General features: G+C 53.4%; 1 protein-coding gene across 4 annotated transcripts in view; it reads right to left on the bottom strand.

The window, feature by feature from the left end:
• The window catches only part of Rasgef1a (RasGEF domain family member 1A), a 101,132-nt gene that overhangs the window by 6,181 nt on the left and 69,742 nt on the right, over window positions 1-25,209 (bottom strand). For 2 of the 4 annotated variants that reach the window (XM_060384026.1, XM_060384029.1), the window contains exons 2-4: window positions 4,299-4,502; window positions 1,942-2,064; window positions 590-727 (exon numbers count right to left, since the gene is read on the bottom strand). In XM_060384026.1, the coding sequence (XP_060240009.1) occupies window positions 590-727; window positions 1,942-2,064; window positions 4,299-4,502 (465 nt within the window). Of the gene's footprint in view, window positions 1-589; window positions 728-1,941; window positions 2,065-4,298; window positions 4,503-22,816; window positions 22,926-25,209 lie in introns of those variants that run through there. The other 2 variants (XM_060384027.1, XM_060384028.1) reach the window with 2 other exon arrangements.

Here is a 25,209-nt window from a genome sequence, read left to right as displayed (position 1 = left end):
AGTGGCTCCTTGGGACTGCAGGGAAGGATGGGTTTAGTGCGCTGCCCTCCTAGGGGAAGGGCAGTGGGTAGGGCTGGGGCTTGGTTAGCGGGTCTGAAAAGCAGCTTTCCCCGGAGGCTATCAGCATAGCTACGGCTCTCTGCCTCCTGCAGCAGTAGGAACCCAGAAGGCACCGGAAAGGGTTGTCTCCCTGGGTCTCTTAGGCTCACTGGCCTCTCAGCGGTCTCTCCCCAGGCTTCCCTACCCAGCAAACAGGAGCTGCTAAGCACAGGTTTCTCTCTCCTGGGGAGGGGCCATGCAGCTCCTCAGCTTCTGTCTCGGCCAAGGCCAAGACACGTCTGGGAGCCGGGAAGAGCAGCAGATGGATCCTACCCAGGCATGAGGGCTGTGATGTCGAGGATGGGAGTCATGGCAATTGTTGCAAGGACACGGGTCCACCTAGGCCATTGCTGGCCTGCTCCGCTATTGCCTGTGCGTGCTACCCTCTTGGAGGTCACAAGGAAAGGGGCCAGATGTGAGGATATTCCTGCAGAAACTGCCCCCACCCCACCCCACCCAAAACACCCAAGCAGCCTGGTCAAGGTCTCACCTCATCACACTGAGTGACACGGTGCGCGATGGCCTTCAGCTCTGCCATGGCCTTCTCGTCCTGGAAGTCATAAGGGAAGGCCTCCGTCCACTCCTTCAACAGCTGCACAATCTTGGTAGAGAAGGACTTCAGCTTGGCCTGGGGCAGTGAGGGAATAGGCAAGACCCCCAAGTCAGAGGGAACCACAAGGTGGCAATGGTATAAGTTGCCCTGTATCTTAGGGCCATGACCCTCCCCAGGGTTTGTGCTGGGCACACAGCCCCTGTGTATACGCAAGGTTTTGCCATGGCTCCACTACAGTAAGTGGCTCTCATTTGACTCTTCTTTCCCTGAGGTGGACTTTTTCACTTAAATTCACTTAAAAAAACAAAAAAACAAAAAATGCACCACTACCCTGACAGAAATGGTTTTACTTGCCATAGTTAAACATTACACATAAGAACACACAACCAAGAATAATAACAAATGCAAAACTGCTCCTCGCCTCTCTGCCAAAGGCAAGTTTGGGAAGGACTGGGAGGAGGTGCATCCCTGAGGAGGAAGCCAAGTAGGACCTTGCATTCAGCACAGGGCTGGGGGGAGCGGGGCTGGTGTGCTGCACGAGGCTGTTTATTCTGCTCAAAATGCCTGTGTAGCCTCTGCCCCAGGGAGGAGAGCAGAGAAACTCAAGACACGCAGCTGTGCCCACACGGGCCAAAGGCGCGGGGCACCACCATGACTACTTCCAGGTCCTAATCAGTTTACCATCCTCAACGCTGCCCAAAGCGAGCCATAATCTTGGCTTCCAGACCCCTCCTGCAAAGAGGGCTCACTCTCCTCAGATCCAACCTTCAGGCTCACGAGGCCTTGCCCAGTTCAGCTCAGCCCGGCACCCATCATGGATGCTGGGACTGACAGATGCTCTAGGCTCCACCACCTGGCTCACAACTCTGACGAGGATGTATAGGGTGTTCGTGGGCTCCCTCCACAAACCTCCAGCCGGAGAAGGCCACACAGCCCTACTGAGACCACTGAGCGCTCCTGTGTGATCAGCTGCTATCCTGAGGGCACAGCCACCTGACTCCCACAGAAGTGACAGTGGCTAAGATCCGTCTGGTGCTTTTGCCCTATGACCTGACTTCAGGGGATCTGCACAGGCCAGAAGGCCAGCTGTCTGTGGGACCCTGCCCCAGGAGGGTACAAGCACTGCCCAGCAATTCAGCTCTAGTGTGTGTTTCACCTCTACGCTGGAGGGGCCCCTCCTCGGGGCTGCAGCAGGACAGAGCGACCCATACCACACCCTGCCCACTCTCTCTATTCACTGCCCCTCTCCAACCAAGGGACAAAGGGCTGTCATCCCTTCAGTGGCTTACCTTCTCAGGCCCAGCCTCTAGCTGTTGCCTCTGCTCCAAGCAGATCTGCCCTACTCGAGCCAGAAGGTCATGAGGGGGCATGAAGACCCGGGAACTCAGGAGAAATGTGAAGATGTATGTCCTCTGGAGGAAGGAGAGGGGGTAAGTGATGGTCAGAAGGCTTCCACAGCCTTCCACTTGGCCTGGTTTATCCCGGGCCATCACCCTGTGCCTTTCCTCATGTGGTTTTATTTTGTGTGGCCTTGTTTCTGTTGCTATGCCTGCACACCTAGGAGGCACAGCCCTCCTAGAATTCTCCAGGGCCCTCTGTCCTACCCCAGGATGAATAGGGGGTGGGGAGAGTCCTCCCGGCCTGTGGCCAGGTTCGTGATAACCGGTCCAAGCCATCTTGAAAGCCTCAGGTGACACAGGCGCCAATGGTTCTCATGTGTTGTGTCTCCCAGGGGTCAGTTTCTACAGGATCATGAGAGGCTCCTTCCTGTGGACAGGTGGTACTGCAGGTGGGGTCCTCTGGGGGACTCTACCCCCCTTGGACCTTGGCCTATCCCCATTTGGCTCTTGTAAGCTGGGTTATCTAGGTCCCGGGCCCCCAACTCCAAGCCTGTAGGAATTTCCTTGCTTCAGCCTGGAGCCAGCTGGGCAAAGTCAGCAGGGAGTGCGCGCAGCCTGAAGAAGGGCATGTTCTCGCCATCGTGGTATGCCAGGCTATTAGACATGGCTCTCCCTGGCACACTGGATGGCCCTCTGACCCTGTAAGCTGCCTGTGGCCTGTCCCAAGCTGTACAGGATGGGTGCTCTGGCATCCCAACCAGCAGGTGAGACTCTCAGAGTCCACCTTACAATCCAATGATTCAGACATGTGAGGAGAAGCACGTTAGAGTCACAGCATGGGCCCCAAAGATACTTGTACATGTTCCAATTGAGCTGCTCCTGCTCCATCAGGCCAGTCCTGAGAGCAAGCTGCTCATGGCCACGTGCTCCTGGTTACCCCATGGTGACCTGCCTATGGACAGTCAGTAGCTGCCTCTGATAATCTCCTTTAATTTCTTTATTAGCCATCTCCTCCCTTACAGCCTGTCTCTAAAGTTGAAGGCATGTTAATGTTTCCCATTGTTGCAAAAGGTCTCTTCCCCATAAATTTATGGCTATATCTGCCACAGATTGGCCTTAACCTTCCAGTCTAACCTTCTGGTCCTATACATTTAATCCAACTTAGACTTTGTTTTACCTGAGACAATGTCCCAATCCCTAAGAGCTATTTAGATACCTTTCCAAGTGGCCAAACTGGATGCCAAGAATCTTGGGAAATTATTGTGACAGCTGCCCCTGTATCCAGCAATCCTTCAATCTCAATGCCATCTAACTGGAATTTTAACTTTGGCCCCTTATCATTTATAGTAGTTTGCAAAAATACCATTTTTTTTAATCTTTAGCATCTCTTGATTTATCCCTAGAAGCATTTTTATCTCCATTAAATGGTTTTTCTAAGTTTTTGGTAGGCCTGTTTGTCCTATCAAGCCTTGAATTTTCTAGTTGCCTTTTAGAATAATCCTTTTTTGGTAGACAGGAAATGAATGGCTGGTGTTGTTTTCTCTTGGGCCTTGAGCGAAGCCCCTTAGTCAGCTTTTTCTGAAATTAAGGAATTGTCTTACATATCTTGAATGACCAACATTCATGAGCCCATTCCTTCCACACCTACATTTCATAGGAAATCTTTTCCCTGAATTATTACTATGATAGAAGAATGTACCCTTAGGAACCGTTCGCTCACAGTCCTTTAGGGAATGACTTGATTTTTCACAGGCACGGCAATGGGCATGACAAGATACTGTCTTCTCTGTTCCCAGCATGCCTGACACCATCCTGAGGTGAGGAAGGCAGCTTTGGACTGTTGATGGTCAGGGAGAGGGCTCTGTGTCCACATGCCTCAGAGAAGGGGTGGATTTTCTTCCTTTGGAATCTGTGCTTCTCAGCTCAGGGATGAGCTCTAGGAAGTAGTCTGGGCTACCAGGTCACAGGACCCTCCATGCTGGCCTTACCCTTCAAACTCTTCTTCCTCCAGAGGTGGGCCATTTTTATATCTCTACTTCCTATGTGTCCCCCCCCCCCCCTTAGTTTCATCTACCTGAGGGCAGCAGGGCAGTCACTTCAGCCTCCTCTAGACACGGCATTCATGTGCAGAGCAGAAGGTGATGAAGGCCCAGGAGGCAGTGTTGGCCCTGCCCATCCATCCTCTGACGCTCTGCCCAACAGCCCCCTCTGCCCCTCCTTCCCCTCCCAGAAGCAGCCTTCCTTGAAGCCCAGGTACCTCTCCCTGTTACTTGCCTCTCCAGTTCCCCCAGGTCCCAGCCACTCACATCAGGATAGTAGTCCACCGTTGGGACCAGGTGCTCCATCAAGGCCTCCAAGGACCCAGAAGTGAGGCGGCCATCTTGGAAGATGAGGTCCCTGGAGCCGCTGCTGGCCCCACCTCCTCTTTCCCCCATGCCGGGCGGCACCTGTCTGTTACAGTTGGGCCCAAGGATGCTGGAGAAGACCACAGATGTCTGGGGCATAGCTTCCTGGGAAAGAAGAGCAAGGCTATGAGACACGTGCCGCACGGTATTTGACTATGCTGTGAACCCAAAGACTGTGCTGTTTCCTGGAAGCACTTGTAACTTGTTTCTAGTTGTGGTGTGGCTCAGCCCTAGCACGCACCTTTAATCCAAGAGCTTTCTGTTTGAGTGTTGCAAACGGCATTAAATAAAGTTAACTCTAGGTCAAGAGGCAGCGCAAGTAACCAGTTGAGCAGAAGTAAACATAGGAAAAAAACCTTAGAGAAGAACAGGAAGTCAGGAGGATAAATAAGGAGAGACACAGGAAGTAGAAAGGAAGAATACTGAGTTTGAGAGGTTTTCTGGAGACGGCGTGGGTCAGGGGGTGTTTTTCTCCCTTCTGTGACTGGCTGAGTAGGAAGGTCAGCTGGGTGCTTTCTCTGAGCTGGTCGGCTTTCACTCCAGCATCTGGCTCCTGAGTCTCTACTGGTAAAATTGAACATTTGGGATTTTGTTTAAAAACAACAGATACATCGTAGGCGGCCTACAATCTCTGCACATCTATCTGGTCTATGCACACGCAGGGCTGCCTAGAAGCCTCGAGGAGAGGTGCTTGGGTAGCTTGGTTCCCCCAGACGCTGCAGCTCTGATGAAAGTTGTCTTTAGCACTGCTCCTTGCACCCTAGATCTCAGTCCAGGGACCCTGACCCAGTGTAGGTTCTCTGTGTCCTAATCATGGACCCCCTGGGATTATATCCAGGAGAAGAATAAACTCTCCAGCAAGTACAGGGAGCCTGTGGTCAAGACAGCCTGAGTGATGAAGTGGGCATGATGGATAGGGTTTGGCTGTTGGTCATTAGCTGTGCAACTCCTGAGCGCAGCCAAGGAACACCCTTCAGGGCATCATCTGCCAGCTTCCTGAGGCTGATGCATATGGAGGCTAATGGATTAGCAGGGACATGGTCGGAGGACTGGGCTAATTAGTGCATGCTATAGGACCGGGGCATAATGTGCTGCTGCCGCCGTCGCCACTGTGGAGAGTCAGCTCCGCGTAGAGGAGCTGAGGGAGAGGCATTTGGAAGATGATTATCTGGTTTTGCGGGAACACTGGGAGGGCTTGTCTGGTCAAGTAACAGCAGAAGAGGAGGGTAGTGGAACTGACCTTGGATACTGCCAAGAACTGACAGGCCGGAGCCACTTAGCAGCACATCACAGAGAGGCAGTCAGGGTCTGGGAGGAAACATCTGTAATTGGCTTTTGGACACGTGGAATCGGGTGCTGAAGCAGACAGGCCAGCATCCCGGCGGGACTGCTGCATCCTGGGACTGCCTTAGGGGGTCGCCACTCCACATGCAGCTGAGTCTCTGCTCAGACAGGGGCAAATCAAAAGCTCCGCCGCCCAGCTATGGCAGTTTGAATGAAAATGGCCCCCAGAGGCTCATGGGTTTGAATACTTGAACCCCGGTTGGTGAAGCTGTTTGGAGAGGATTAGGTGCGTCACTGGAGGTGGGGCTTTGAGGTTTCAGCGGCCCACCCCATTCTCAGCCTCAAAATGTGAGCTCTCAGCTACAGCCCTACCACCATGCCTGCCTGCCTGCTTCCATGCTCCCCGCACGATGGCCACAGACACTGCAAGCCCCAAATAAACTGGTTCTTCTACAAGTTGCCTTGGTCATGGCGTCTTATCAAGCAATACAAGAGTAATTAATACATCAGCCAAGTAGGGATCAGAGCAGTGACGTATTTGCCCGTGAGTTGATGATCCTGAGAGGATAGCCTCCCCATTGACTGCTACATGGGGCTATCCATTGAGCTAGCTTTTCCTCTCATCCCTGGGGGCAGATGGACATAGGGTATTGGCAGAGGGAGGAGTCAGACTTTCCTGCCATGGAAGCTCCAGGCAGCATGTTTGGAGTTTGGAGGTGTGGCTCCACTCCAGCACAGCATCCATCTCACAGGCCCACGGCCCTGCCTTGATTAAAAGATCCCCAAGGTGAGAGGGCTCCTGTTCAGAAAGCAGTGAAAAACACCCCATATTTTCTCTGGTCCCATGACCCCTGCTCAGGGCTCCGTGTCAACAGTACAGAGCCACACTTCCCTCAGTTTCTCCACTATGCAAAACAGATAATAACTGTGACCATTTGACATCCGTGAAACCATTAGCTTAGCATACACCATATTGCTCCAGCCCCAGGAAGCTGCCCTACCCTCTTCTCCTGCCGACCCACAAGGTCAGAAGAGGCTGTGCACTGGCTCTTGTGTCCTCCCACAGGTCAGTGACCATCTATACAGTCAAACAACACTGCTGGCCTCAGAGTCTCACAGAGGCTCCGGTGAACCTCAACTTCCCACAGTTCTGAATGTGGCACCTCCATATCCAATACCCCTGGAGTTTTGTCCCTACAGAGGCAACAGGTATTACTGAGGGTAAGGGTGAGGGTAAGACATACTCTAACTTCCCACTGACTCACATGGCCCCTGTGGAGACAGACCCTCGGGCAAGGCTGCTATATTTGGCCTGCTGAGAGAACCAGAGCCAGGGGGAGGCTGTCTGGGTCTCAATATACTCTGATACTGCTGTTACAGAGGGGACAGTGAGACTTGCTGCCTCTGGGAGAGAAGTCTGAGGAACCAGCCTTCTGAGGAACCCGTCCTAGGGGCAGGCATGGTTCCCCAGACGCCCTACCCTAGGAATCTGAAGCCTGCAGGAATCACTTGGAGGGAACACATGGCAAAAGCTCTCACTCATCTTTGTAAATGGCAGGAAGTGCTGGCACCAAGTCATCTCATTTACTCTGTACTGTCACTTCACTCTCCCCTGAATGCTCGCACTGAGGTCAAGTCACAGGCACAAGTCCCACAGACGAGTGAAGGGGGCCAGGATGTGGAGACAGCTAGCAGCAAAGGCAGGAGAAGACAGGCTTGAGTTAGGAGCCTCAGGGTGGAGGGAAGTGCGCTTCTGAGTCTACTAGGAAGCCAAGGTGCCCCTTAGGAGATGTCTTACGAGATTCCTGCACCAGGCACCCATCACCTGTACCATGGGTGCCGTTGATTGGTGCCACCTGCATGCCACATAGGCACCAATGACACCACAAGTCTCTATGCCAGGTGTGATCTCCCACAGCAGCAAGAGCACCTGATCTTGTGAAAACGCAAGACCTTGTTTTCCAGGCCTGGCCCGCAGGTCAAATCTGTCCCTGACCAAGACACGAGAGTGACCATTGGGCAGGCAAACTGGAGGCCGGGAAATCCTCCCCCCACACGTTCCAGCCTCCAGGGCCTTGTGCCAGCTAAACAAGGTTTCCGCCCCTGTGGCTGTACACTGGATCAGCCCAGGGACTTTTCAAAGCCATCCTGCCCAGCTCTCACACCATCTGGGGGTAAGCTTGGCCCTGGCATTTTCTGCGGATTTCCGGGTCCAAAGGACTGTCAGGAGGTCCTCATGCACCCACGGCACCTGGCTGTACCTAGCCCCCACGCCCGTGATGTTGAAACCATTGCAGAGGACCCAGGAAGCTCTACAGACCTCCAGGGGGACCCTAGGATAGATCTCCAGTGGGCTGGCTTCTGAGGTCCAGCTTTGCCTCTGCCCCTAGTCTGAAGTTAGCCGGGGCCACGCTGCCGTCCTTACATGCTCGCTCGGGGAATAGGCTGTACCTAGCCGTCTCCACCACTCCTCACCCCTTCTCCATTCAAGCAAGAAGACAAGCGCCTTCTAATTACAGACCTAATCAGCTCGACTCTATGAAGCACCTTGCAGCCAGACAGAGCGGGTGACTCACTGTCTCCTTTGCAGACAGCCCTTGAAAGCTTCTCCATTTCCACGTCAAGACAGGTGGTGGTGAGGGCAGGTCCAGGGAGCCAGGCTGCAAGTCTCTCTCCCAGAGGGGAGAGAGAGACCGCCTCCACACCTGGCTTTACCTTGCTTTGTGGGGCCACCACTGAGGAAGGTAACCTCCCTGAGCGGACCGAGTTCTCCTGGCCTGAAAGGAATTGAAGTTGGGTGAGCTGACCATACCCACTGCCTTCAGAGCCGCAGAGAGCTTCAGGGTAGGGGTCGGCATGGAGGGCTGCCCAGCAGAGGTGAGCCCGAGAAAGCCCTTTGCTGGCTACTGAAATGGATGAGCTGCAGGCATGTCAAGGAGCTTCCGGTCAGTACCCTGTTGCCTCTTGACAGTTCCCCCGTCACTGTACCTCAGCACAGCCTTATCCTCCCCTGGAGGCTCAGCCACTCTGCCCACCCAGCACTCTCCTGTTCCTTCCTGAGCACCAAGTGGCTCCTGGAGCCTTGCTGCCCCTCCTGGGCCTAGCACCAACAGCACTGCCTTGGGGACGCTCCCGAGGTCACATCCACACCCAGTCTCTGACTCTCTGGCTCCCCATTTCTCTAAGCGTTCCCCCGTGACTGCAGGTGGACCTGGGAGAGAGCTTGGATGTGGATTCAAGAATGTGCTCTCTGTCTCGGCATTTGTGGTAGAGCCTCCCGGATCTCTACCCCAGTCCCTCCTCCGGGTACGGTTCTCGTCCCTCCTCCCTGGAGAGCCAGGTAAGGGTTAAGTAAGATGAAATCCTGGAGCGGTACCAGATACGGCCACGTGACCCATGATGGACCCTGCCAGATGGTTCAATGGTTGTCCCTGATTCTGATCATGGCCTCTGACCTAAGACGGCAGCACCACCAGCACACGCCAAAGCTCTTACCGAAGCTTGAGACAAGCAGACCCAGTCTGTCTGGGCACATAGCAAAGGCACAGAGACCACTGGGAAATTCCACCCCTCACTCTGGTGAGTCAAGTCCTCCACAGCGCTCTGCAAAGACACGGTGTGATGTGCGGACGCATTCCCGTATCTGCGCACTCTGCCTGCTCCTCAGGGGCCACACTCCCCGGGGACGTATTCACACCTAGGCCTCAGCTTCAGCTTTGACCTCTGGGGAATCGGGGCCCGGAGGATAGGAGTCATCGTTTTACTTCTCTGCACCCCTAACATCCAGAGCGTACTCCAAAGTGTCAGGAGGAAGGGGCCGGGAGCCCCACACCTCCCGCTGTCGATAGGAACAATCTTTGTAAGCCTCGGAACCACCGCCACACACTGCAAGGTGGACACCTGACCGCGGGACACAGAGTGGGAGAAACGCACGGGGGGGGGGGGATGGCTTCAAGCTCAGAACCAGCACACTGAGACGTGAGCCAGGCAGGCCACAGTACCGAAAACGGTAACGGTCCTGGAGATGCCTCCAGCAGGTGCGTGAGCAGGACGACAGCAGTGGCCGGCAGCCAGGGCCGAGAGACTTTTGGGATCTGGCAGAGTCAAGAGCATAAAGATATTTAGCAGGTTGCAGCGAGATACGCCGGGAAAGGAAAAGAGGGTCAGCAAGACTTGGCAGTCGGTCGTTTGGCAACAGGTCACACTGCCTCCGAAGCGGGGAGGCCGTGCTTGAGGATACCGCCCTCCGTCTACAGACTCTAGCTGGGCTAAGAGATGCTGCCCCACCCAGGAGTCCTGGAACCGAGGGCAGCCGCTGCAACAGAGACTGCAAGATCTGGACCAGGTGTGGCCTCCTCACATCCACTCCTGTACTTGTCCAGGCCTGGGCCATCCTTCTGTCCTCTCCTGCTCGTGTGTGCTTTTCCTGCTTCCTGTACTGAAGACGCCCAGGGAGGACAAGAACTAGGGGGAGCGGGAGGTCGGGGTGTGTGGCTTGTGCTCCAGTGGTCTCATTAAAGACCCAGCCCCTCGCTGCCAGCAGCAATCAGCCTAGCTGGAGCCAGGTAAGGCGTAGACGCCGGCTGCAGAGCAGTGCCGAGTCACTGCACTACCGACGAGCAAGCTGCTCCCCTCATCCCTGTCCTAGAGCCTGTACCCCACCCTGCGACTGTACTCACGCTTTGGGCACACTCTCAGGAAACACACTCACATTTTTTTTCTGTCAACCTCTAACTTGATGCCTCAGTGGCTCTAGACAGCAAGGCAGGGAGTGGGGAGAGCAGGGCAGGGCTCTAAATGATCAGCTGGGACTGGAGCATTATCCTTTGGGAGTGAGGAGTGGGGTGGAGACAATGGGAGCAGTGCAGCCTGTTCCAGCTGACGGTTCTGAGGCCCAGCTACCGGCTCATAACACCAGCCCTCTTCCCAAGAGGCAGGGGTGAGCAGGATTTGTCCTTCCAGTACATCTGATCCAAAGTGACTTTATAAAGCTCAACTCTTCATCCCAGAGAGACTAAAGGAAGAACTTTGGACGGCAGCCCCAGAGGGGCAACTGGCTAGAAGGCTGGCCCCAGACACAGCCAACCCCATCCCAACAGAGACCAGGATGACAGCCTAAGGAGGGGCAGTCCTGTGCACAGCTGGGAAGCAAGAGGCACACATCCTCTTTACCACTCGGAAAAGAAGAACTGTCCAGGGGCAAAACTGCCAGGCACATTCAGAATTCCAGGGCCCTTCCCAGACTGTGGTTCTAGAAATTTCTAAGAAATGTAAAAGTAGCCTTCAACTGACCTTGTTGAACTTTGTGTGTCTGTTACTAGAAATCAGAGGAAGCCATGAGCGGAAGCCATGAGCTGGGCACCAGCGTAACTCACGCAAGCGTGGCTCTCCTGTAACAGAAGAATGCTTGTTTCTCAGGTGAGGACAAGTCCTGGCCCCCAGGAGCCACACTCAGCTGTTCAGGCTGGCAGTGATGTACAGGTGAGCCCAAGCCTGCCTTCTGCCACATCTCCTCCAAGTGTCCTAGCAGGAACAAGACCCTCAGGAGCATGAAGGAAGGCTGGAGGAAGGCTGACCCTCCGTCCAGGGGGATGAGCGGGCAAAGGTACATTCCCACAGCATTCTGCACACGGTTTCAGGGGCTCCCAGACTGCTGTCTGTGGGCCCCAGGCAAAGCAACTAAGGACTTACGGGAAAACTAGGACAAAAATGGCCCTGAGGGTGCATTTTGCATAAATACTCAGGGTTGTGCCAGAAGGTGGAGGGGAGGCAACAGCCGGCTCCCTGCCTCTGCCAGTTTGGGGAGGGGTCTGCTTTCTGAGGCAGCACCAGGCTTCTATTTTTTAACCTACTCAACAAAAACGGGGACCTATTTTTAGCTCAGCGAGCTGCAGGACATCACAATTAGCAACTGAAAATTACACATCCTGCATGTCTCTCCTCCGCTGGCTGGGCGGGGGTGCTCCAGGATGGAGCTGGGCCCAGCCCTGGGCCCCTACCCTCAAGGGCACAAAACCCAAAGGGCAGATCAGAGGCCACAGTCAGGGCTATGCTGGCTGCTTGGACTCAGGTAGAGGGCACATGAGCCCAACCTTGCCAGGAACCCTACAAAATGGTTCCCAATCTCTCTTCCCAGAAACCACTGGGGCAGGGAGTGAGAAGCCAGAGCATTTACTCCTTGTTCATTAATGAACCTCACTGCATACACAACCAGCTTCCTGGTGCCAGTACCAACCTTTCTGTAAGCCTTCAATGGGCCTCAGAATTGACATCAGAGGCTTTGGGCCTCTGTCACATCTCCCAGAAGGCTGTCATCAGGTTGCTGGCGGGCACACAACCAACCGCCTAGACTACAGCAGTTCTAAAACGTACCCGGGAATGTGAGTGGGCGCTCAGGAAGCGCAAAGAGTAAAAGCTTGGTGTGCTGGGTGCAGCCTTCCCTACAGGCTCAGGAAGAGGTTCAACAGCCAAACATCTCCTGGCTTGGAAACTACTGGGCGCTCACTGGGGCATTCCTTCTGCCTACCTTTAAGGTCTGCACCTGCCAACAGAGAGCACTAGTGAGCGTCACACCTCCTCTAGCAGCCAGAGTTCCCTCAGGTCAGGGCAGAGGCGGGGACTTCCCCATCGCCTCACTGGCCCCTCTTTCTCATCTACTCTGCCCTGACTGGGTTCACAGACCGGAAAAATTAGGGAAAGGAGGCACCGCCACCCATAGGACACTCCACCTTCGTCTGGGGTACTGTTTTCATTGAGGGGCAGTGGGAATCCGATGGCAGAGGGAGCCCTGCCCCCACGTGTGCAGGATAGGACCTGGGGAATCTGCTGAGGGAGAACAAGACATCCATGCAGGGCACAGGCTGCCTCCACCCACCCTATGCTAACAACTCTATCATCAATTCCCCTGCCCTTCGATACGCAGGTCCTCATTTCCCATGGGCGGAAGTTCCCGTCTCCGCTCGAGGCAGGAGGTAGTTGGGGAGCCTGGCTCAAGTCCTGAGTGACCAACGCGTGACTCAGTTTCTTGTTGCCCGTGACACCAGGAAATAGCATGCCTCATTCTCGGCTCATAGGCCCCTCAAACTGTCACTCTCTCCTCCCTTCGACCAGCTGAGGCCTCTACAGCAAGGAAGAACGAAGAACGAGAGAACGAAGCTGGCCCCTAACCCAGTGACTGGGCTGTGAGAGCTCCAAGCCCAGTGGGCATGAGAAAGCTGGACGGTAATGGGCCAGACATTGCTTTCCACACAAGTCAAGCTTCAAGAAGTCATATTCACAATGCCATAAAGGAAGGTCGTGCTTGGGGCTAGTAAGATGGCTCCGCACGTAACGGCACTTGTGGCAAGCCCAGGAACTTGAATTTGATGCCCAGGACCCACACAGTGGAAATAGAGAACCGACTCTTGCTGGTATCTGACCTCCACATACATGCCATGACAGGTGTGCCCCACACACGCATGCAAAAAGAAATGTCATTAGATGGGGGGGGGAGTTGTTTTTGTTTTTTTAAGAAGGGTCACACTTGCCTTCGTGTGTTCTTAGAACAGGCCCGGGCCTGGCATAAGGTGGTAGGCTGGGTTCCCACAAGGAGGTGGCTGCCATGGGAACCAGAGTGCCAGCTGCAGCACCTCCGCTGGTGGCTTCTCCGCAAAGGCAGGGCCTGTGCCCAACACTGATAATTAAAGCTTTGTTAGAGGCGCACGGTTCGCTTCCTGATTCTGAAATCCTTTCTGTTGCCGTATTTGCTATGAGTCAGCTGGAGGAATCTTGCCGTCTCCACGTTCCTAACTACAGATTCTGCTACGTCTTGAGATTTCTCCTCCCTTTTCACTCCTTCACTTGTTCTTTTTGTCCATCAGCTTCTGGTGGCTGCCCCGGGGAGGCGGGGGCACAGAAGGTCATTGTCCAACGATAACTACTCCCATTATCGAGGTCTGAGAGGCGTGGGGAGGGAGCAGGTGGGATTTCAGAGAATCCCTGGCCTCTCCCAGAGGGCAGGCGGGGTGGCTACAAGCTTGCCTCCCACCGACCCGGGGCTTGGGCAGTGGCAGCTCTTGGCCTATGACCTCATCTGCTCTTAGGCTGACTCTGTAGGAACTAAGTGCCTCCCTTGTATGTAGCTTGGTTTCCAGATCTTGGATTCCTGGAACCAAACTAGCCACAGATATGGACAACAGGCAAACAGGGCATCTTAGCAACTGGATATACTCTTTCCCAGGGGTTATGAAAAAGGGAGGAGAAATTGTGTGGGAAGCCACCCTCATAGGGTACATGCCTGGCTGCTGGTCAGAGCCTGGTGTGGTGGCCAGGACTCTTGCCTGGATCCAACAGGAAGACGCCTGGGCACAGGACAGACAACTTGGTCCAGGCCACCGCCCTACACAGGATCAAGGCAAAAGAGAGAAGCAACAAGCCTGCTGGGTCAGAGGTGAGGGCCCTAAGGAGGCCAGAAGGATGGACTGCATGGGGGATGGGTAGGGCAGGCACTTTTCGGAGCTGTCAGCCACCCACCACGGCTGCCTGTGAATGCTGAATATAGAAAAGGAACAAGGGGTCCTTTTACTTTTAAATGACTGAGCAAAGTTGTTTTTTTTTTCCCCTTTGTGTTTAAAGACAAATCATTCCACTTGCTTCGGTTTTCATCTTGACAGATGTCCAGAGACGCATCCCTAAGATCCATCTGTCTTGGAATAGAGAGTGTTCTGTGCATCCGTGAGTGGGAAGGGTGGCAGAGGGGCACCCACCTCTCTGCTGGGCCCTTGTCCAGTGGCTACGGGCTCCGAAACACACCAGAACACATGCCTAAGTCTCCCCGTGTTGCAAACACAGCAACATTCCTGTGTATCCAGGCACTGGACGTTTGCCCCGGGCAAATGGCACAGCCGCCTCTGTCCTTCCCTAGGGCACCTCACATTACTACATCCCATTTCCCAGGAAAAACTACAAATGTCCAAAGGGCTGAAGCTCATAGGTGATGCACAGGGTGTTTAAGACCTGTGAGTGGAACCCATCGTCAGGGACCCCTCACTTGGCCAACAGGAAGGGACTCTTGGGAAGGGCGGGGCAGCCTGAGGTAAAAGCAGGAGACCAAACCAGGGCTGGTAGTCCTCGCAGACGTTCTAAATAGAACAGGATTATGGCAAAGGAAACAGAGGGAAGGACTTGCCAGGAGGTAAATAAATAGATTTAATTGTAAGGAGGAGAAGTTCTTAAATTCAAGAGTTAACTCTCTGAAGTACCACTAAAAGGATAAATCTTGCTATGGGGCACAGTGGTCCGTATCTGTAACTCCAACACTTGGGAAATAGAAGCAGGAGGGTCATGATTTCCAGGTCGGCCTGGGTCACACCGTAAGACTCAAGTCACAGAAATAACAAACAAACCAACTTTCCTGGGACTGGGGTGGAAGTATGTCAGTGGCTAGTCCTTGCCTAGCATGAACAAGACCCTGGATTCCACTGAGAGAGACAGGGAGAGAGAGAGAGATCATCCACCCCTGACAACTCTAAGCAAGAAAAGGAAAGGTAGATGGGGGGGAGGGGAGGTTTTTGCAAACTCCACTTTGTAACTTTAAATGATCTGAAAGCCCTTTGAACTGGAATCTTTCTAGAAAATACATATAACCGGAACAGACTAGCCATGTTTGGAACTGGAATAGACCAGTAAGCCCAATGCACGATAAGTAAATTGATAGCCAACTGAACCTCAGGCCCTGGCTGAGAGTTCCTAAAATGAGTTAGTTCAAGCCTTGGAGAATAAGAAAGTTTTGTATGATATTTAAACTACCCAGAGCCAGATGTAGTGGCACACACGTTTGATCCTAGCATTCTGGAGGCACAGGCAGGATAGATCTCTCTGAGTTCAAGGCTATCCTGGAAACCCGGAACAGCCAGGATTAAACGGAGAGGCCCTGCCTCCCCACAAACTAACTAACTAACAAACAAACTAACTAACTAGCTAACTACTTCATCTATTCAATCATACAGAAAAGCTTTCCTGTTCATCCTATGACCTAACATAGCCAAGAACTCCAGATGTGTCCAACATCTGTAGAGTGGAAGTGTGGGACACCTGTAAATATAGGTGGAAAAATACACTAAGCAACAGCACAAACCAGGAAAATGAACCGAGTAACATTTCAAACCACAACAGAGCCTGGCCCGGCAGGATTTATTCCAGGCACGTGGGACAAATAAGGGTGGAAAGTGTATGAGTCAGTACATTAATACGCGCATGAGGAAGATGATTCTGCTAGATACAGGAAGGGCAGGCCGAAGCTGTGTGTATCTGTTCTCGGTGAGAACATCAGCAGTGAGCGCAGGACTGGGGTGACGAGACAGCTGCACCATCTCCAGGGCCCATGGCAGACTTAGGGAACCGCTGCCGTCCTCCCTACTGGGAGGGCAAGCCAAGGATGGCCAGGTGCCGCAAGGAAATGCTGCTTTGTGGCTTTTGAGAAACACGATAAAAAAAAAATATTAGAATGTGCATTGTGCATTAGAAGCGGAGAAGTGGTTCTTTCCTATCCGTGGATAATTCTAGTTTCCTCGTTTTGGAAAACCGAGTTTAAAAAAATTGTTCCAAATAACAAGGGTTCGGCAATCGGTTATCTAGCACACGTTTGTTTAAAATCAAGGGCTTACCAGTGCCCCTGAGGGTAGTGCCCACACAGCAGCATGGAAGACAGGCAGGCACTGGATGCCCCTCCAGTGGCAGTGAGAAGAGTGTGGTATGTGTATTTGCACAATTCCGTGTTGGGCTTGATCTTAGCATGACTGTTCGTTTTTATGTGCACCTGTGTGTTTATGTCTGTGTGTACCTGTATTTCTGCATAGCTGTTTCTGTGGCTGTGTGTCTCTCTGTATCTGTCTACATAGGTCTGGTATATCTCTTTGTCTCCACATATACGTGTCTATGTGTCTGTGTCCTTGTCTCTGTGTATGTGTGTGTGTGTGTGTGTGTGTGTATCTCTGTGTATCTGTTTCTATATCTCCATGTCTGTATGTACCCATCTGTGTATTCCTGTGTCTTTGTGTTTATCTCTCTGTCTATCTCTGTCTGTGCAGCCCTGACTATGTGTGTGTCTATGTCTATCTGTTAGCTGTCTGCGTACTTCTGTGTATGTCTCTCTCTCTGTACCCACGCGCATTTTTTTTTTATCTATCTGTGTGCCTGTGTGTGTCTACCTGTGCCTGTGTCTCTCTTTTTGGTATCTGTATCTTTGTGTATCTATGTGTGTCTATCTCATTGTTTATCTATATGTCCGTTTTTCTCTTTATGTGTCTGCATTTCTCTGTGTATCTCTGTGCCTGTGTGTCTTTCCATGTGTAGCCATGCATCCTTGCATTCCCGTGTTTGTGTGTCTGTGTATCTGTGTTTTTTCTTGTGTTTCCGTGCATCTGCGTATGCATCACTGTGTGTGTCTCTTTAACTGTGCGAATCTTTCCCCAGATGTCCCAGTTCTGCAGGCTCCACGGTCATGGCTCGGAGACCCACTGTGTCCACAGCACTGCCAACTAACTCAGCTACCCCCTGAAGCCCTGTCCCTGCCCCCCCCCACACACACACAGATGACCATCCTAGCCCACCTGGCTGAGTTCCACCCTCCTCTGAATGAGGCCGGTTTCTCCTCTCTGGAAAATAGTAGGGAGCCAGAGAAGGCTCAGGGCCCTCTTGCTGCCAAGGCTGCTGGCTGTGTCTCAGCAGCCTTATTTCATCAGTCAAGAACTGTCCTTGAAGAGAGAAGCCTCGATCCCTCACTGGCAGCCCTACTGCTTGGGGCAGCTCAACCGCAGGATTCCCCTGACTCACTCTTGTAGGCCCTGTACAGGCAGGGGCAATCCACTGGGCAGCCACGCTGACATTTGGGAAATGCCAGAATACAGTCTCAGCAAGAAGGCACACTGCACTGGGGGCGGGGCTGTCTTGCCGAAGCCCATTAACTACCAGCACCCGAGAGGCCACAGGGCCAAGAGCCTACGGAACTTTTGTTCTCCTCCTGAACCCTGCATCCCCATGCTTCCTCCATCACTCACTCCAAGATCACTTGGGGTCTTCTAGGGTCATTAACCATGTCTGCCTCTGGGCTCTCCTTGTCTTGGGTCCTCAGACAGGTCTTAGGGATGCAGACAGCCTAGAATCTGACATAGAAGAATCCTGGAATAGGAGCCAGCCCTGACTCTTGACCTTCTGATTAACCTTAGGCGAGCTTTGAGTCCTCTGGGCCTCAGTTTCCCTGTATACAAAAGCAGAAGGCAGAGACCAGACCACTTCTAGTCCTTGTATTACTTCTCCCTTCCCCAACTCTGCCAACAAGCACCCCCTGCTTCTAAGTCTATGCTGCAGGTGACAGAAGGGGAGACACCTCAGTGCCTGCCACAGAAGTAGAATTTATACAACATGTGACAAAATCTCCTTTAAATTAAGGGTCAAATTCCATTCAATGGAAAAAAAACAGCATCTTCAACAAATGGTGCTGGACCAACTGGATGTCTACATGCAGAAAAATGAAAACAGATCCATATTTATCACCCTGCACAAAACTAAAGTCAAAGTGGATCAAGGACCTCAACATAAAACCAGATACCCTAAATCAATTGGAAAAAAAAGTGGGGAACAGCCTAGAACTCATTGGCACAGGAGACAACTTCCTGAACAGAACACCAACAGCACAGGCTCTAAGAGCAACAATCAATAAATGGGACCTCATGAAACTGAAAAGTTTCTGTAAAGCAAAGGACACCGTCATCAAAACAAAACGACTGCCTACAGATTGGGAAAGAATCTTCACTAACCCTTTATCTGACAGAGGACTAATATCCAGTATATACAAAGAACTAAAGAAGCTGAAAAGCAGCAATCCAAGTAATCCAATTAAAAAATGGGGAACAGAGCTAAACAGAGAATTCTCGACAGAGGAATATCGAATGGCAGAAAAACACTTAAAGAAATGCTCATCCTCATTAGCCATCAGGGAAATGCAAATCAAAACGACCCTGAGATATCACCTTACACCCATCAGAATGGCCAAGATGAAAAACTCAAGCGATAACACATGCTGGAGAGGTTGTGGAGAAAGGGGAACCCTCCTCCACTGCTGGTGGGAATGTAAACTGGTACAACCACTCTGGAAAGCTATCTGGCGCTTTCTAAGACAAATAGGAATAGTGCTTCCTCCAGACCCAGCTATACCACTGCTAGGTATATACCCAAAGTTTGTTCAAGTACACAAAAAGGACACTTGCTCAACCATGTTTATAGCAGCTCTATTTGTAATAGCCAGAACCTGGAAACAACCCAGATGTCCATCAACGGTGGAATGGGTACAGAAATTGTGGTATTTTTATACAATGGAATACTACTCAGCAATCAAAAAGGAGGAAATCATGAAATTTGCAGGCAAATGGTGGGATCTAGAAAAGATCATTCTGAGTGAAATATCCCAGAAGGAGAAAGACAAACATGGGATATACTCACTTATATAGACCTATAAGATATGATAAACATAATGAAATCTATACACCTAAAAAAGATAATCAATTGAGCGGACATGGGGTAAGATGATCAATCCTCGTTTAGAAAGACAGATGGGATGTGCATTGAACGTATGACAGGAGTCTACTGAGCGCATCTGAAAGACTCTAACTAGCAGCGTTTTCAAAGCAAAGACTCATGACCAAACCTTTGGCAGAGTACGGGGAATCATAAGAAAGAAGGGGAGTTAGTCTGATGGGGAAAGGATAGGAGCTCCACAAGGACCAAATATATCTGGGCACAGGGTCTTTTCTGAGACTGACATTCAACCAAGGACCATGTATGGATATAACCTAGAACCTCCACTCAGATGTAGCCTGTGGTAGCTCAGTAACCAATTGGTTTCCCAAAGTGAGGGGAACAGGGACTATTTCTAACAGGAACTCAATGACTGGCTCTTTGGTCTCCCCACCCCCGAAGGGAGGAGCAGTCCTGTTAGGCCACAGAGGAGGGCTTTGCAGCCAGTCCTGAAGATACCTGATAAAACAGGATCAGATGAATGGGGAGGAGGTACCCCCCTATCAGTGGACTTGGAAAGGGGCACAGCGAAGATGAGGGAGGGAGGGAGGGACTGGGAGGGAATGAGGGATCGGGACACGGCTGGGATACAGAGTTAATAAAATGTAACTGATAAAAAATAAATAAAAAATAAAAAATAAATTAAGGGTCAGTGCTGGGGGCCAGGACTACAGGGGAAAGTCCGGGGTTCCTGAAGATGGACGTGAGTTTCCAGTGGTGAGCAGGCATTTCCAGTGAGTAAAGGGGAGGAAAGGCAAGGAGATATAACAGTTGAACCTGCTTATCAACCCTGCAGTCCAGACAGACCCAGGCTGCCCTGGTCGCTCTCAGCAGCTCCTAAAAAGCGGGAAGCTCAGAGTATAGACAGCTTCCACGGGCAGGCCAGCTCCCCTTGCCCTCGGAAAGGACTCTCTCCTAAACATCTCTCCGGCTGTCGCTCCCATGCCCACATGGTGCCCACATGGACCTTGGGTTTGTGACCCAACAGAGGTGCTGCTCCCGGACCTGCCAATCATGGACCTCAGCGCTCACTCACAGGGACAACTGACAGGAGCGCGGCTCCCACTTTCTTCCAGCCCTGGACACCCCGGGGCCACCACTCCCAGAGGCCGGAATCCTCAGCTGCCTCTGCTGAGAAGCACAGGTTAAAAAAATTAAATAAAATCAAGAGGCTTAGGTAGCCCTACGATGCCTTGGGCCAGCAGCAGAATAGGGGCAGGCAGCACAGCTAGCTGGAGGGCACCAAGGCGGAGCAGGCCCATCAGACTTCCTTGAGCTCTGGACTGCACACTCTCCAACTATATCACACCATCCTTGCACGACTACAGACTTTATGGTCTCTTCTGGGGCTAAGGATGCCTACACCCCAGCCCGGCCCCCAACTCCACAGCCCTTCAGCTGCAAGGGCTCTTTGCTGTACCATCAAAACACACCAATTCACCCCTCGTCTTCTGTTGTCTCTGTTACTAGGGTCTAAGCTCTCCATATGTTCCCTGACTGACCCTGTCATGACCAGCACTGTCCATGACTCCCCTCCCCACCCCAGTGACGCACCCAATGATGGCCTAACAGGCCGAAGGATTAGGTATCCCCCCTAAGACCCTAGAGGCATAGCCCATCATGCTGGTCCATGGTGCTCCCAAAAGCCCAACCTCACACACCGCCGGCTTCCCCCACCCAGGCCTGTCCTGCCTCTCTTGTACCTCCCTGTCCCTTCCACTTAGCTCTTTCCTGCTCTTCCCCAGTGGGGTCCTTGTAAGCACAGAACGTCTTTGTGGCCTCCCCTGTCTACCCTGCCAGAAGCACAGACACCACCCCACACTGTAGTCAGCTCTCCGGGCATGAGTGTGCACACCCACTCTTCCCTGGGTAAGCAGGCTACCGTCACCACTCCTGGCGAGACTGAGTACGGCCCCTAGGGCCCCTGCGTAGTCCCCTAGTAGTTAGTAGAACGGCGTGTGCCAGTGTGGCGCTGAGATGCGGACTGAGGGCCTCTCCCCGTCACGGGACCCGGTCAAATCTGTTCCTTAGCAGGGAGTGTGGGGCAGAGCGGAGATGGCCCGGCAGGAAACAGCGCCTGTGCCATGAGTCACTGAAGTTGAGCGTTGCCTGGCCCCCACCAAATAACCGGACGCTCCCCCCAATGTGCGCCTGGTGCGTGCTATCCCGCTACATTCTTCGGACCTCACTCACCGCAGCGGTTCTCAGCCTTCCCGACACCGTGATCCTTTCACACAGTTCCTCATGTTGTGGTGACCCCACCACCACCACCACCACCACAAAATGATTTCGGTGCTACTTCGTAACTGTAATTTTGCTACTGTTAAGAATTGTAAGGTGGGGGCTGGAGAGACGACCAAGCATTTGTCTTCCAGAGGACCCAGGTTCAATTCCCACAATTCGCATGGCAGCTCGAAACTATGTGTTACTTCCATTCCAGAGGGTCTGACATCCTCACACCAATAAACATAAAAATAAAATAAAATAAAATAATAAAATAAAATAAAAGAATTGTAATGTGAATGCCTGATATGCAGGGTATCTGATATCAACTCCTCTTAAAGGGGCAGTCAACGGCAGGGGGCTGTGACCCACAGGTTGAGAACCATGACTTGCTGAACCATAGATGGGCTCCATGAGGTGAATGAAGGACTGTGGCCTGCCTAGTCCCCAGCAAACCACAGTGCCAGCACACAGCAGGTGCTTAATGAATGTGCGCTGGAAGCCCTGCATCTTCAGCTCATGAGCCCTGGCTCCCTAGCTCCACTCCTCTACAGCACTGGTCTGTGCTGGGCGTGGGTCTAGGCAAGTCTGCTCCAAGCTAAGGGTCCCTGGGACACCACGCAGCTCACTGCGCCTGAGCCCCACTGCCCATTGTGGTTCAGAAGGGGCTTTCTACAAAACAGCCGGGAAGATGCGGTGGCGGCTCTGTCGCAGGATTAATTTTAAGGACGTGCTCAGCCTTCCTCTCGCTGGGCGCTCTTTAAACACGTGACATTTGAGAAGGCACGGCCTTGCCCCCACACCTGCCTCTTAACGGCTCGCACTTAAGCCTCCCATACATAAACACCGCCTCTCTCCCGCCCACACATCGCGCACACCTCCCCCATGACCAGCCACTCCGTCACAGACCGCCCCCTCTCCAAGCGCTCACGGAGTAAACAGTGGTTTTGAGCCCAAGGATAGGGAAAATTCCAGGGTCGCCACCGCTCTTTACAAGTCTGCTCTGTCCTGGGCAGCCTTTGCTTTCTTCGGCCCTCCCAACCCCCTCCCCGCCGCAGGCAAAGCCAAACCTCCCCCTGCCCCCCCCCTGCAGGTTTTCCAAGTGGCACTTAGCACCAAGTCTCTGGTGTCAGCAAAGGCTAGGAGGGCAGCAGCTGTACCTTGGGTCAGACCCAAGTGGCGGCAGGTGTCCGGTTAGAGACGGGAGATTGTTGCCCTGCTGTCCTAGGCCAGCTCCCCTCCAGGTTTGGACCCGTTTCCCCAGCTCCGGGGCGCAGAAACCTTAGCCTTGCAGTCCTGCTGTGGTCAAGGCACTGCCCTGGAGCGCTCCCGACCCCAGTCCCGCGCTGTCACAGCCCTACCTGGGGCTCCAGAAACATCCTGGCTTCGGCTCCCGCTACCCGACCCGCAGGCGGTGTGGAAACCGGACTACCCTAGGGGCTGAGCCAGTGCCGCCTTTACGCGGGGACTTCCCTCCCGTGGGCCCAGCCACCTGGGCGGAGCTGGCGCGATGTGAGAACCAGACCCTGGGAGGGGCACTAGCAAAGGACTGGGCGAGGCGTGGCGAGGCGTGCCCGCCGGCTGGGCGCACCGTGTTGGGTTTGGGAGTGGCGGAAGGGAAGGGTCGAGGCTCAGTGCCGGGTCGGGGGTGGGGGGTGGGGTCCTGGTGACGTCCAGCCGAGGCCCCGGTCTCCTCCCTCTGGCCTCTCCCATTTCTGGCACAGCAGGTGCCCGGCAGCGCTTAGTTCAAACGCCTCCCCAGGCTGGCGCTCACTCTGCACAGCTCTGGTCTGAAGCTTCTTAAATTCTTTCTGTCCATCTCCCCCAGCGAACACGAGGGATAAGCAGGTGCTGTCGAGGAAGGGCTAATCTGAGTTGAGAGTGGAGGGGCGCGCCTGGCGCGTGGCGCAGGGGATCCCGCTCTAGCCACAGCACTGGGAAGGAATCCTGCCAGGTGGGTCGCTCTCACCTTCACCTTGCGGTGGTCTCCCGCTGCTGCCCTACCTCTGAGTTTAGGTGGCAGAGAATGCCCTCTCTGGGGATCAGGTACTGGGGAGGCAGGGGCTGGGAGGGCAGAGAAGTGGGCCAGGTTCTATGAGTCAAAGCTGGTCGCTCATGCCATACTGGGGAGCTGAGGGGAGCTCTCAGCTAGAGCTGTAGATAGGAGCAGAGGCTGCACAGGGGCCTGAGGCAACCCCACAAGGGCAAGCCACCGTGCCTGGTGGACACTGATGACCCAGACTATCTCCAGCCTGGTCAAGATGCCCACTGCCGCCATCCCACCCTGCCTGCTCTCCGCCCAGCAGCCTGGAGATCACCCTTATCTCCTGCCATCTCCCTTCCCTCATTCTCCATCAGCTCTCTTACCCCCACAAAGATCAGTCAGCAGGCTGCCACTGGGGTAGTGAGTTCTGTTTGGAGGAATTCTGACTGCTGGGCCCACTTCATTTTTCTCTTAAGAGGACACAAAGGACACAGATGTCCTCTCCGGCTCTGCCTCCCCTGCTTCTCTACCAGCTTGCACCGGGGCTGGACCTCACCTTTCTCTCCGGGGGCCGCAGAGCCCACAGGGGTGTTTAGAACCTCCTGGAACAGCCCTGCAGGTGGACGGTGAGTAAGGGGGTGCACCGGTTCTCACACCGCCCCCTCTTCCGACTCTGCATCTAGTTCCAGAGGGTGCGGAGCTCACAGTGGCCTCTGCTGGCGATTCCTGGGCCCACCCAGACCCTAGGGTGCTGGGCCCTTGCTAGGCTTGGGCCATCCCTTCAGACTGTTCTAATACCAAGAGGGGCGAAACTGGAGTCCTCCCTCTAGGAAGTTACCTGTCCCTGCCTTCTTTAGCCTTGTTCCTTGCCCTACAGGACACTGGGGTCCGAAGGTGATGGCATTTCTCAAGAAGTCCACATGCACAGTTGACAATCCGGTTGCCACCTGCTCCAAACCAAACTCTCCCCTCTGCCCCTCTCAACAAGCCAGTCCTCAGGCTGGAGGAGGGCGCCCGTAGCTGTTCCGGTACTGTCTCAGAGTCATGTGGCGCTCACTCACAAATGTCATCAGCATTGTCCAAGACCGTCAGTGAAGTAAATTCCCCCCTCACCGCCGAGAGGAAAGAGAGTCCATCTAGCCCCATCTCTGCAGACGTGGACGAAGTTGTCTTTGTCACAAGTCTGACCTCAGCATGATGCACCAATTGACATCATTCCCAGTATCCACGCAGCCAGGGAAGCTGGCAGGCCAGTGGCTGACTCCTCTTAGATGTCCTGCATAAAGCTGTAGGTGAGGCTGTCCTGCAGCAAGGGCTTGTGGAGCCGGACCCGAGACAGCGCTGCCCTTACTAGGTTTAGCTCTGGAAAGCAGAGACGTGATGTGGTCTGTAACTCTCTGCTGGGATTACCGGAAAGCCGAGACACACAGGAGGAGATACTCCCTCCTTACTTCAGACAACGGAGGCTGTACATAAAAGGGAACATAGCGATCCTTGTCTATAAGTGACCACCCTGAGCGTGATGGAGCAAAAGGCAAGGAGGCTGGCTCTATGGAGACAGTGACCTGAGCAGCCTCCTAAGCACAGGACAAGATGCTAGGCCATAGCATTTAGTCTGCTCTTGAGGGTGGATGGACCCCATTAGGGCCCAACTAAGGTCTTGGCACTCTGTCCACAACTTGCAGCATCTTGGTGATGACCACAGTAAGAGCCAGGGTCCTGGGGCCTCGGGATTCTGATGTTCTGTCCCCCTAGGACCTCAGCCCCTCT

Source organism: Meriones unguiculatus, chromosome 5 (assembly GCF_030254825.1).
Source record: "Meriones unguiculatus strain TT.TT164.6M chromosome 5, Bangor_MerUng_6.1, whole genome shotgun sequence".
NCBI lineage: Eukaryota > Metazoa > Chordata > Mammalia > Rodentia > Muridae > Meriones > Meriones unguiculatus.
This window is presented reverse-complemented; position numbering and strand designations above follow the sequence as displayed.